Consider the following 11,980-nt stretch of genomic DNA (forward strand, 5'->3'; position numbering starts at 1 on the left):
GCGAAAGCGAAACGGGCGCGGAGCGCGGGGGGGCCACCCGCCCTGTCCGGGGCCGGGGATGCCCGGGAGAATCCTCGCTTCCCCGGAACGCCGGGACGGCTTTCCCGGTCACTGCCGGCCGAAACCCCTGTCCTGGAGCCASCTTTGCTCCTGGTTTTACAAAGGGAACAGGGAAAGTCCCGACCACTGCCGGCTCCATCCGTCCCCTTGGTTGTCCAGCGCGGCACAGTACTCCTGACACCAACAGTTTCTTTAGGGTCAGAAGGGAAAAGAAGCTGTTGACTTCATTATCTTTCTTCTGGATATATGTTAATTTTCTTCCTTAGTCCTTACTTTCCCCCTGTAATGCTTTTCTTTTTTTTTTGTAATCTGTTTATCTATTCATCTGTTATTTATATGTAGCAAAATTAACATAAAGAACCGGATTTACTACAAAACTATTCCAATGCCACCATCGTTTCAGCAATTTCACGTACCAATTCACAAAGCCTGGCAAGACTGCTTAACACGCCTTTAGCAGCATCTCTGCAGCAGCTGGGGTTTTTTGTTTTGTTTTTCTGATATAGCATTCCTGAAACGGATGCATACAATGTGGAGACAAGAGCTKCAGGGGTTTTGGTCTTAAATAGAGAATGATGCTTCTATAGAGGAGAAAGGACAGGGCTTCAGGGGGGGTTCTTGCTTGTAAAGCTGAACAAGACCCCCAGCCTAATTTAAATGACTGATAATGCAGTATGTTTACTGCATTGTTGACAGTGTTGACATTATTAACCCGGGCTGTGTGGGAGAGTGGATTTTCCAGTGGGTTTGAATGCCATGGGTGAGAGCCAGCGGGGAGGCGGCGTGTCCGGGCGCGCCGGCGGCATCATCCCCATTCCCCATTCCCCATTCCCCATTCCCAGCGGCGGCGGGGGCTGTGCCTGTCCCGGTGCTGTGCCCGGCTGCAGGAAAAATGTGGCGGGTGAATAATTGATGTGGAACAAAGTGCTGCTTAAGTGAGCAAAGTGCCCTTCTGCCTGCACAGGAGACAGGGTGGCTGTGGGTGTGTGCCCCGAGACGCTCCGGTAGCACAGGCTGTCCCACCTCCCGTGGCTGGCTGGAGTCCTTTCTGTGCTGTTCTCTCCATCGCCTCGGTCTCGGCTCTGACAGAGCGGATCATAAGTCCCAAGGTTCCTGATTTCCGTTTGAGGCTCAGAAGAGAATGTTAGATTTTGTTCCAGCCTGGTTCAGTAACAGTTTCCTCGCTCTACAGTCCTCTCTCTGTCCCTGCTCCTTGGGCTTATCATCCAGCTCATCTTCTTCCTCACCTTTTCTGGGCTCACCAATTCCAGCTCCTCACTTCCTCAAAGGCAGACAGGGTGATACATGTTAGTAACTCGAGTAGGATCTTTGTTTGAGGAGGTGATGACTTTCCCCATTAGTCTGCCTGCAGTAAAAACTAGGATGGACTGAAGCCATGTGTAGGGAGCACAGCAGCACCTGGCTGCAATCAAATCTGTAGTGGAAAAGAACAGTTTCACTACATAAACACCTTGTGAGAGAGGAGCCAAGTACAATATTTGASTCCAAGACTGGAAAGTTTACTTTTGTATATTTTGTGCCAATCTAAAGTGTGACTCGCTGGCACAGCAGCATGTATTTTGTACCTCTTGGGATCAGTTTGACTTAATTTTTCCCTATCTTCTGAAATATTCTGGAACTATTTATAGGGCAAAATAACACTCCTGAGGATGTATGAAGAAGGCAGAGGGAGTTGTGCTTCTCCTTGTGTCAACATGTATTTAGCATAAAAATGTGTCTGTAAGGCAAATGAAAATGCACAGAGTTMAAGATCCCTTGCTCTCATTGGGAGGTGTCTGTTCTCAGGAGGCTGTAGCTGCTGTRAACTCCATCCAATACGTGGAAGTASAGGCATAAGTAATGTATCCTTTGATTCCATCCACTCCTTACAGCTCAGCGTGTTGCCATCCTTTGGATTTCTCTTTGACATTGATGGGGTGCTGGTCCGAGGAAAGACCCCCATTCCTGCTGCCAAAAGAGCCTTTCAGAAGCTGGTGAATTCTCAGGGACAGTTCCTGGTGCCCGTGGTCTTTGTCACCAATGCAGGGAACTGCCTGCGCCAGAAAAAGGCTGACCAGCTGTCTCACCTGCTGGGAGTTCCAGTGAGTCCCTTAAATCYTATTTATTTCATTATCACGCTGAATGTGTCAGATTTGTTATCTTCCATTAAATGCTGCTCAGTTAATCAGGTCTCCTTTTCCCTTAAGCCCTCTGACATGCTTTGCTTTAYTAGAAAGTAAAAAATGCTGTCCGAAGCTGATGGCATTTCCACTGGTAAAAGARCTGATTTTTCCAATAGTAAAGCTGAAGGTATTTCTTTGCAAAGGTGCTAAGTAGTGATTCATAGGAGCATCCTTCCAAGATAAAAATCTTACTAGTTAATACCTGTCCTATTGAAGGAGGAGGGATAAACTAAAWGATCTTCTGGTATAATTAAATGAATGCTGCAGGCAAGCAAATGACCCACAATTGGAACTAGGGCAGTTCTGCTTCCCTGCTTGTTTCCAAATGAATTTGGTGATTCTGTAAAACTAGGAGAGAAGGGCTTGTTGATATTGAATAGAGCTGAAAGCTGAAAGGGGTGTGTGTGGTAATTTGTCAGTAAGGTATTTTTTTTCTGGCCTATTACCAATACATCATTTGTGAAAAGAGAAAATGCTGATTGTTTTGTAATTCCTAGAATCTGTCACATCTGTTAATTGAATCTATGTATAAACAACTTCTCTGAAAAACAACAGACTCCTTTTGTTTTTAATCCTAAACAGATCTCACAAGATCAAGTGATGATGTCACACAGTCCTCTGCGGATGTTCAAGCGTTACCATGAAAAATGTGTTCTGGTATCTGGACAAGGACCACTTCTTGATATTGCTCAAGAGTATCTTTAAAAAAAAAATTTAAAAAAAACAACTTTCCATGAAAGTGTTTTCCTCAGTCAGGTTCAGGGGATCCTGTGGATCAAGTGAAAATCCAGTATTTCAATCTTACAAATGCAATAGTAAGTAGTAATGGTACTTCTTAGTGTAGTTTCAAATTTATGTTTTGAATGTGGTTTTATATTAAGTGCCCAAAGAACTTGAATTATATTATTGTAGGGGTGGTATCAAGATTTCAAACTCTAACTTAATAGGATGTAAGCTTTGCTCATGCTTCCATTAAGTCCCTTCTGCACTTCTTCCTTTAGTGGGATTTTCATTAAAGTTGGCGTAAATCGTAAGTTGTGAAAAATGTATATGCAACTTGTAAGCATAAGCTCTATTTCAAATATGAAGTTGAGGAAAAGGTATTGAAGGAACATTCCAGGTAGTGATCMAAATTTGTTAGGCTTGGCTAGGAGAGGGGTATATGAGAAAACTGAGAACAAAATGGAAGAACCTTGGTCCCTCATAAATCAGCAGTGGGATGATCATCTTTTTGCCTCATAGAAGGAAAAGTTCATCTTTGATGTTGCTTTCATTCCTAAATAATTTGTAAATTGAATACATTCAAATGGTTCAAGTGGAATTACCAGTTTGAAAACCTTTTCCTATGAGCAGCTGTGTGTCCTTAGCTGGTGTGTCCTAGCCTTGGTTTCTGCCAGCCCATCACCATCGACACCCTGCGGGAGAAGCGCCCGCTGCTCGATGCCGTTGACCATGACAGGAGACCCAACATCCTGGTGAGTGTACATTTTTGTTTTAAACCTTTCTGTTTGCTCATTGCATGACATCCCATAACATGGGGTCAATATTTAACTACCAAGCTAATGCTGCTGYTCTTACTTTGTATGTTGCTTTTCTGCTTCCTTATTTGTTTTATAACAGCATTCTCAAGAGCAACTCTATAGACCTTTYTTCTCTCAGTAGTAATTCTTTAACCCAGTCTATGATTTTGTGACGTCCTGTTGTGGGAAAACTTACAGTCTAATACAGATACCTAATGCAAAATAATCTAATACAGATACCTAATACAGATACCTTTGGCAAGCTGATTCGCTTCTTCAGAAAGTGTGGGAGATAACAAAAGCCTTTCCCCTGTAGTATGGGATTGTGCTGGTATTGTTTCTAAGCTGTGAGGGAGCTTTGCTTGTAAATTACTGCTTTGAAGATAAAGAATTTCCCCTCGAAGGACTCCCTTTGTTGTTTACACCACTATTCAAATATTAGCAGTAGGTTCCAGTTGAACTGTGCAGAATTTAAAGTGTCTGTACTGAACATGTTCAGGGTCAGCCTGCACAGTGCATTTCCCCACCTGAAATCAGGACATTCTCTGTGCCTCACAGAATCCAGAACTCAGGTGTGTCACCTTTTTCTGGGCTTCTCACCCATGTGAGTGGGGAAGGTCAAGAACCTATTGAAGTGTTTGTCRCCACCGAGAGTAGATAATGAAGTGCAAACTCTTAATTGTTTAGCAAGTATATTACATGTTATACAGTGCAATCATTTTTATTAGCAATGTTAAATACATCTCAAAAGTATTTTTCAAGTGTCTTGGWGCTACTGGAGATCTCTCACTCGTGTGGAAAAATAGATGTTCATACATTCATACACRAGTAATTCAAACAACTGGAGCTCTGGGGCTTGCCAGAGGCAGCTCAGGATGAGCAGAAGGCTCGTGCAGGTACAACACAGTCCCTTGTCTGCTGTCCCTGTGCCAGAGGTTTCACTTCAGGATGGAAACACGTGTTTCTAAGTGAACTGACGTCAGGTATATATCAATATATAGTGAATTTCCTGTCAGAGCTGCAGGAGGTAGCTGGGGGAGCTAYGCTTGAATTCATTCTGTTAAAAATAGTAGTGGATGTTTAATCTTGCAGAAAACTTACATTTTTTTCTTATTGCAGTCCCCCTCGGCTGTGGAGCTTCCCAAGATTGAGGGTCAGTTACCTGTCATTTAACTTGTGTCTACCCCTTAATAAATGAAATATCTTTATTTTATAACCAGAAATAATTTTTAGATTGTTAGGCACTTTAGAAATTTGTCTGAGACAGTCCTAAAATTTCCTTGTTAATGACATCATGTGTGGTAAAGCTGGTTTTTAACGTGTGCAGTTTTCAGCCACGTGTTTTTGAAGTTTCATGAGGTGYTACCTTTTTATCTGCCTTTAATAGGCAATTGTTGCCCTCTTTCATAAATGAAGAACTGATGACCCTTGTTCAGAAATAATTGGTCTTGTTCTTACAAGTAGTCAGAATGGTCTCTCCAGAGCTGTGTTGTGAGAAGGGTCTCATTTCAGCTCATTGTGTTCACTCTCATCTTATCTGAACTACAGGAAAGTAGAAATTGGGATATTAAAAAATCCACATCAGATTATTGCTGGGGAACAAAGCCACTTTTAAATACAACATTCAAATTTTGTTCTAAGGTGAACAAGTTAACATCTCTGGTGGAGCATTTAAATACTGTATGTAAACACAGAGGTGGGGAAGACACAGAAATACAATTTAGAAGTTAATATTGTCTGGTGTTCCGGAGACTGCACCAATAAAAAAAATCCCAAATCTATAGATTTTGCAGTGGGGTCTTGTTACTTCTGAGATTTTCTGTGAATGAATGAGCACATGATGTATTAAAACCCTAAATTAAAGTTAATGGGACTGTTTGATCAGTTCCTGGTTATATGAAATTACTTGTTCAGTTTCTCTAGGCCAAGTTTTAGAGCAAGTGTCAGAGATTTGGTGCTCTGTTAACAATTCCATGACTGTGCTGTAATTGTGGTTCTCACAGCTGTGGTGTTGTTTGGGGAGCCAGTCAGATGGGAAACCAGCCTGCAGCTGATAATAGATGTTTTGCTGACAAGTGGCTATCCTGGAAAKCCCTATGGCCAGGAAAACTACCCTCACATTCCTGTGCTTGCTTGTAACATGGATCTGATGTGGGTGGCTGAGGCACAGTCCCCAAGGTAAGTGCTTTATAACATTCATATAACTGGGATCTATTTGGGGCTTCCTCCTTTTTCCACTAGGATTCTGAGTCAACACTTGGATACAAAATGCTTGATGTAGCTTTGCAGCAGGCCTTGGCTCTGAATGCCAACATCTCTAGAGCAATGCACTTTCAGCTAATGCTGCCTTGTTGCATTATTGCATCCAGGAAATCAGTTACTCAAGAGAAAAACTGCTTTTAAGCCCTAAACCCTTTTGTTTCCTCACTACCAGAACAGTGGGGAAAGAGAGKTTTTTCCTGAGGGCCTCAGAGTCTCAGTTCAAAGGCAAGAATGAAAAAATTATCAAGGCCATTGTTTCATTTCATTAGGTCCCTCTTTGGTATTTCTCTTTTGCTGGTAAAGTGCTGACCCTGCTGGTTGAAAGCACTGAGTGGTTTTGAGCTGAGGACAATGCAGTGTGCTCTTGAAGGAACATAAGAAAAAAACAAGTAGAACACGCAGAACAAGGTGGCAGGACCTCTTAGGGTGGTTTTGTTTGATTTTGCTTTCAATAGAAGGTACTTCTTTAATAGGTTCGTTTCCCCTCCCTTCCCCTCAGTCTGTAATTGGAAGATAGGCTGAATTAAAAACGTGTTACTGTGACTTGATTGTTGCCTCAGTCCTGGGTCAAAGATTTGCTCCGATACCTGCCTTTGGAAACAAAGGCCATCTCTAATTAGCATTTTAACCAAAGATGTCTTTATGATAGTTTCAGGCTACAGTAAGGCAGGCAGGATATCTACAGTGAGCAATTTTAAAACTGTTAAACTAATATATCTGTTGTGCCATCCAAATAACAGGGGTTTATTGTGCTATTGATGTTSAGCTAATCAGCACTTAATTTCCAGCAAACCAGCTGCAGAAATGTTGCATGCTGAGGGGAATTTGATAGCTGAAGGATACAATTTATTCCAGAAAAAATAATTAAATAAAAAAGCCTTTAGTGTTTTCAATCTGCACTTAATGTAGTTTGATTTGGTTTTATACCTGTRTAGGTTTGGGAATGGAACATTCACAATTTGGTTTTACATCTGTTTAGGTTTGGGCACGGAACATTCATGGTTTGTTTGGAAAACATTTACAAGAAGATCACTGGCAAAGAGCTGAAGTACGAGGCGCTGATGGGCAAGCCCAGCAGGCTGACCTATCAGTATGCAGAGCACCTGATCCGAGCCCAGGCACTGCAGAGGAGCTGGGAGCAGCCCATCCTCACCCTCTATGCTGTGGGGTAAGGTGTGCTGATCCTCATAGCTACAGCAGGAAATTACTCAGAGTAAATGCCAGCCAAGAAAAACACACAACTCTAACCAGCTTGTTTCTCCTGCCACTGAGACCATCTGACTTTCTTGGCACTATAGTTGTATTTTTATGATGTTTCTAATCTTAAAAAATTAAGAGTACTTTGCTCTTTTTATGTGTAATTTTTATAGAACAAAAGGTGTTTTATGTGCAACTAAGATTTCTGCTGATTTTTTATTTATTTATTTCTGTAGCAGTCTGTGTAAATCTAAAAAAATGGATATGGGTATTTGTTTTAGTGGTGTAACACCRACTGGCTTTGAGTAAAGGATAGAGAATGTAGAGCTAGAATTTATCTCTGAGGTCCTTTAGGTTGGTCATATGCTATTGCATGTGCTGTCACATTATAAAATCCTTTTCAGAGAAGGAGATAAAGCTGGATTGTATTAAAGACTCTTCTAGAATCTCCAAGATGTTTGSAAATATAATAAGCTCATTCATGGGTTGCTCATACCTTGATTTTTTTTCTCCCCTTGCCCCAGTCTGCAGCTGCAGTATGGAGAGTGATTCATTTTTACCGTGTCATGCTTCATGAAAATGGTGCAATAGAATAGCTGTGGAGTTAGATTTCTCCCTGTCTGCCCGATTCCACATAAAGTTGTTTATAAAGTACAGAATAAACTGTTAAATGGAAACTGTAAAAATGTCTTTAGACATCTGAAGCTGCAGTGCTGAGTGCCCTCTCTCCTTTGCAGGGACAATCTCATGACTGATGTCTATGGTGCTAACCTGTACAACCGCTACCTTGAGAAGAACTCCAGGCAAGGTTCCAAACCCCGCATCCAGGCCAAAGTYTCTGGTGGCAGAGGCCCTGCTGTGCTCTCTCAGGGTGACGAGATAGGGCTCAGCTGGGAGAACGAGCTGGCATCTGCAGCTGCTGCCCACTGTAAGTCTGTCCTGGTTTGTACTGGGGTGTACGACCCCCACACCGAGCTGCCCTTGGACACCAGGGACAGCATAACTGAAACCGTGTTCCACGGCCACAGAGATTTTAGGTTTGACCCTGGTTTGGTGGAACCAGACCATATTGTGCCAGATGTTGATGCTGCTGTAGACCTGGTCTTCCAGCTGGAGAACTTTGCACCTAATTGAGATGACAGGATTTTTTAAGGACCACTCAGTGCTGTGCTTTTCTTCCCAAAAGCACACTGTGCTTTACAATAGTGCCACGAACTGCTGCCTTCTACATTTTTTTAACTTCTAAATTAATGCAATCTTCTATTAACTATGCTTATTGGTAGTATATGTAGGAATATTAGCGTGTTTAAGTCTATTAAACATCAATAATGCTTTTTATAGTTCTTCTAAATATGTAATTTCTGTATTTAGTTGCCCTTCATTGTCTTCTCTTGGTATTTCAACAGCAATATTTCATAGTAGTCTATCCATGTACTGGTACTTAGATCCCTCCATGACAGTACCTCCTTTTGTCTGCTGGAATATTTAGATTTTAGGTGTTGGGGATCTTGAGGGTRTCAAATTGTGGTGCTGGGGTCACTCAGTCTGTTCCAAATGGGCTGGTACAGAGCACAACATGTGTTAGTGCTTGACATTCTGCAAGTACTGAATGCTCTCTTCAATTAGAGTGCAGTTCAATCTGTTCCCCTTTGGACTTGCTCTCATATAACCTGCTGCTGCCTTTCTTTGTGTTTGTTTTCCCTTGTCCCTGGAGTTTTATTGCTCCTCTCTGCTGTGACGTGGGAAGTCTKAACAGAAATGCCCCTGTGGGGTGGGCAAGGCTGAGTTGTTCCAGCCATGCTGAGCACAGTCCTGGAAGGAAAGCAGCAGACCTTGGGTGCCTTCTGTGGCCTTTTGCTCTTTGCCTTTCTAGCTGCACCTTTTTTTTTTTCCTTTGAGGAATTTAGAATCTTAGAAAGCTTTAGCAAGCTTGTTTCAGGTGTTTCTGTGAGTTGGACTTTACCACTGAATCAGTGACTACTGCTCGGCCAAAAAGTGCCTCCTAATTTACTTGAAGCCTCATACCACTGTGGTAATTAACTGGCCTTTAGTGTAATATATTTAATCTCATGTCAATGTTRTACGTTGCTTGGTTCATGGATTTTGTAACTGTTCATTTTAGAAGAAAAAAAAAAGTAATTTATTTTTTGTTATTTTTGTAAAATACTTCTAAATGTTTTCATCCAAAASATGTATTTGAAAATATTTCTGTGGTAATTTGTGATAACACGGTATATGTTGTACTTGTGACACAAGCTTGGAAAAGTAACCCAATTTATTGTTTTAAAACCAAAGTCAACTTACACACAAAGATCAATTCACATCAGGGGCTAGTCAGGTTTTTAGGGCTGGGTTTTGTTTAGGCTTTTTTTCCCATTAGAAATTGCACAAAGGAAAACCTGTGTGTTCAGTTTTGCCAGGTTCTTGCAGGGCTGGCAGCACACTGGCTGAAAGCACTGACAGCCATGGTGGCACTGAGTGCAATGACTTCCTGGCCAAATCCTTCACTGCTCGCTATCCCAACAGCAACATCTGAAAGCTCACAGCTGCTATGAAGTCAGATTTTGTTGATGTGTTTGCTCTGTTTGCAAAGCACTGTGATCCCCCTCTGCACTGGCAGGGTTGTTGATTCATCTCTGGTAATGTTTCCTAAGTAGCTTTCAGCATGTCTCGCTGGATCCAGTTTAAGGACACTGCTCTCAACAGTTTATTTCCTGTTTCCTCACTGGAAAAGTATTTACAGCAGCACATTCTTGCCTTTTTATTGGTACAATAAACAGATATTTACCTATTTCTTTAGCACTTTTCTGTAATATACCAAGTATTTGCAAAGAAGGCCAAATGTAAGTAAAGACTGTAATTTTGTATGGTCAGGATGATTTGAAGTCACGTTGTTTCAGTACTAAAGCATGTTGCAGACCTCTCTAACTTTACCAGAATCGGTGAAGCAAAGAATAAAAATGTTGGAAGTTGATGAAGAACAGAAAATGTGCAGTTTGTTTCTCTTTTTTTTTCCCTCTACAATATGCACGAACACTGTGAAAGGTTCATGGAGGAATTGTATATATAACTCTTAAATTTCATCCCTAATGGAAACATTAACATAAAATGTATTTATAGAAAAGGAAGGCAGGATTTTAGTCCCTATCCCTCGAAGACCATTTAGGCTGTGTCTGCATTGCAGGGGTGTGAGTGTTGCCTGGTGATTCTGCTGGAGATGTCTGATGTGATTTTTTGTATGAAAATGTGATTGAACTCAGGAGTGCACTGGGGTGCCACTAGATCTGAATTATACAAAACAAAATACAGGCAGTTGTTGTTGCCACTGGTGGTGGACAAAAAAAGATCAATATATACAGGTATTGCTAAAAAACACAAGAGAAATATTAGTTCAGTAGAYACCTGTGGTGTACCAGTGAGTTCGGCAAAGATTTGGTGACATGCCCTGAAAAACAAATTTTTAAGGAAGGATTTGAAGGAATACAGTGAGTTACCACTGAAAAAAGTATAAAATAGTGCCTCAGAGCTACCACTGTAATTTCTAAGATTTCCTGCTGTACTTTAAAATGAAATGTAGTGATACTTTGTTAGTAACAAGCTAAGATGTGGATGTCATCAGAAGAAATCTGTCTGTGGTACTGGAAAGGTGGATTTTTCACAGTTTTTAAGTAAAACTGAGTTAAGTACAATGTCATTTGCAATTATCCACCCAAGAGTGAGATTGATTAATATTATATTAGGTAAGAAAAAGACTAAGACCCAGTCTTAAGATTTGCTCTCATTTCCTTCACTCTCCTCTTACTGGATTTTTCACTTAACTGTATTTATTTCAGKTTTTTTGCCTCTTTGAAACATTATTTCCCACATTCTGTTCAGCATATTTCAGTCATAACAYAGGTGAGCTATTGTTTGTTACAATACTTTTTTCAAGTTTACAATGTCCTGTTGAAAACACCTAAATGACAGTTTGTACAGGAGATCACTGAAATCACCTTTAAAAATACTTCTGGGGATCTTGCTGAAGGTCCCTCTRAGTAGGACTTGCCTTTTGTGAGTGGTGGTTTAATTTTTGATACTTTTTGTTCTATTAAAAAACCCCAAAACTCAAAACTGACCTTCAAAGGTATATCCTGTAATTATTTTTGCTAAGACAAAACATAGAGTCTACAATCACTTATTATCTTCAGTGTCAAATGCTTTTCTTTAGAAGCATTTTTCAGTTAGAGGAATGTAGGATACTAAAGTTCTAAAAAGCATKAATTTTTCAGAGATCTCTTTGGTATAAAAAAAATCCTGAACTTGCATTTTAAATTAACCACGTCAAAACTTGAATACTTTTACATGTAATGAAAGAATCTATTCTGTGGTACCCTCTACATTTATAAAATCAGTCTATTACACARTRGTTTCCTTTAAAATTATTTGAGTTGCTGCATCCAGAAATAAAACAGGCAAACAAATGAAAAAGAAGGAAATTCTTCCAGAARAAAAAACTGAACACAGCACAGTAAYTAAACTTACTATGGAGAATTGTAGTGTCAASGAGAGTAAAAAGAAAACTTGTGAGCAAAACCAACTTGTTCAGCAGTCAAGGGACATTGAGATCAGTGAGTGACACTACTTGTCATGGAAGAATCTTTTGAAATTGCAGAGTTTTTTAGTTAGTCATGTCCAGGCAGCTTGCCTTAAAGATGTGTGTAATTCATGATMATCTGTTGCAGTGTTTTGTAAGCGCTTTACTTCTTTCCATAAAGTGCT

At 40.7% G+C, this 11,980-nt stretch overlaps 1 protein-coding gene across 1 annotated transcript; it reads left to right on the forward strand.

Moving 5' to 3' along the window:
• Positions 1 to 1,365: 1,365 nt before the first annotated feature.
• On the forward strand, positions 1,366 to 10,215 carry LOC130582949 (haloacid dehalogenase-like hydrolase domain-containing 5). The gene is made up of 8 exons (XM_057381947.1): positions 1,366 to 1,380; positions 1,806 to 2,162; positions 2,826 to 2,938; positions 3,625 to 3,718; positions 4,883 to 4,916; positions 5,767 to 5,941; positions 7,005 to 7,193; positions 7,960 to 10,215. Exons 1-8 carry the CDS (start codon positions 1,366 to 1,368, stop codon positions 8,354 to 8,356), a joined length of 1,374 nt encoding a protein of 457 aa, XP_057237930.1. The 3' UTR covers positions 8,357 to 10,215.
• Positions 10,216 to 11,980: the final 1,765 nt, after the last annotated feature.

This window comes from Malurus melanocephalus, unplaced genomic scaffold (assembly GCF_030028575.1).
Source record: "Malurus melanocephalus ecotype Western Australia unplaced genomic scaffold, MMel_1.1 scaffold_542, whole genome shotgun sequence".
Lineage (NCBI taxonomy): Eukaryota > Metazoa > Chordata > Aves > Passeriformes > Maluridae > Malurus > Malurus melanocephalus.